General features: G+C 42.3%; 1 protein-coding gene across 1 annotated transcript in view; it reads left to right on the top strand.

The window, feature by feature from the left end:
• LOC103780674 (neurogenic locus notch homolog protein 1-like) overlaps window positions 1–415 on the top strand; it is a gene marked incomplete at its 5' end in the record, with an annotated part of 3,066 nt that extends 2,651 nt beyond the window's left edge. Inside the window, 1 exon segment of the mRNA XM_008948363.1 lies at window positions 13–415. Within this exon segment, the coding sequence (XP_008946611.1) occupies window positions 13–415 (403 nt within the window).
• Window positions 416–1,096: the final 681 nt, after the last annotated feature.

Genomic DNA, 1,096 nt, shown 5'->3' with positions numbered 1-1,096 from the left:
CCACAACCCCAGCTCCAGCACTGGCAGCCACATCGCCCCCAACTTCCTCGGTACCGAGCTGAGCCAGCCCGACCTGCAGCCCGTCAGCAGCAGCGCCATGGCAGTGCACACCATCCTGCCCCAAGATTCCCAGCTGCTGCCCACCTCTCTGCCCTCCTCCCTCGCCCAGCCCATGACCACCACGCAGTTTCTAACTCCGCCTTCCCAGCACAGTTATTCCTCCCCCTTGGACAACACCCCCAGCCACCAGCTCCAGGTGCCCGACCACCCTTTCCTAACGCCCTCTCCGGAGTCGCCGGACCAGTGGTCCAGCTCCTCTCCTCACTCCAACGTGTCCGACTGGTCCGAGGGCATCTCCAGCCCTCCCACGAGTATGCAGTCACAGATGGGACACATCCCCGAAGCCTTCAAGTAGAAGATGGTGATTCAGAGACACTGGCACTCAGTGGGAGTTAAGACACTCGAGGGAGATCTTTTTTTAAGAGGACATTGGATGCTTTTATTAAAGGATCCTTTTTAAATATGTTTTTATAAAAAAAAAAATCTTAAAAAGACAAATTAATTCCTTTTTTTTTTTTTTTAGTATTTATTTATGTACTTTTTATTTTACATGAAAACACTGCCTTTTTATTTATATGTTCTATTGTTAAGAACTCAATGTGTGGGACACCGGTTGTGTTTCAAGAAATCAAAAAAAATTAGGTTTTTATAGGATGTTCTCTTTTGTTTGGGGGGGTTAACGGTGTTTGATTTGGGAGCAAATGTTTTTATGTAAAGCTATAAGCAGCAATTTGTGATTCTGAAATGCCATTAATTTATTTTTTTTTTTCTCTTTCAACTCAGAAAGAGAGACAAGAAAGAAAAGGAGAAGGAAAAATTGACTAAAAATACCACTCCTTAGAGGGGGGAAAAAAAAAGAGTAGGGAGCGATTTTTGAAATGTACTTTAAAATGTTTCCTTTGCTGTTATATCTGAGAGGACATTTTATGGTACCAGTCATGAATCTTTGTTGAAATTTCAGTATTATATAGTTGTACATTTGCCTTGATAATAGAAATTTTTGTTCTCTCTTGGTTCTATATATATAAAAAAAATA

This window comes from Merops nubicus, unplaced genomic scaffold, assembly GCF_000691845.1.
Source record: "Merops nubicus isolate BGI_N331 unplaced genomic scaffold, ASM69184v1 scaffold40439, whole genome shotgun sequence".
Lineage (NCBI taxonomy): Eukaryota > Metazoa > Chordata > Aves > Coraciiformes > Meropidae > Merops > Merops nubicus.
The sequence above is the reverse complement of the archived record's forward strand: the minus strand, read 5'-3'. Positions and strand labels throughout refer to the sequence as shown.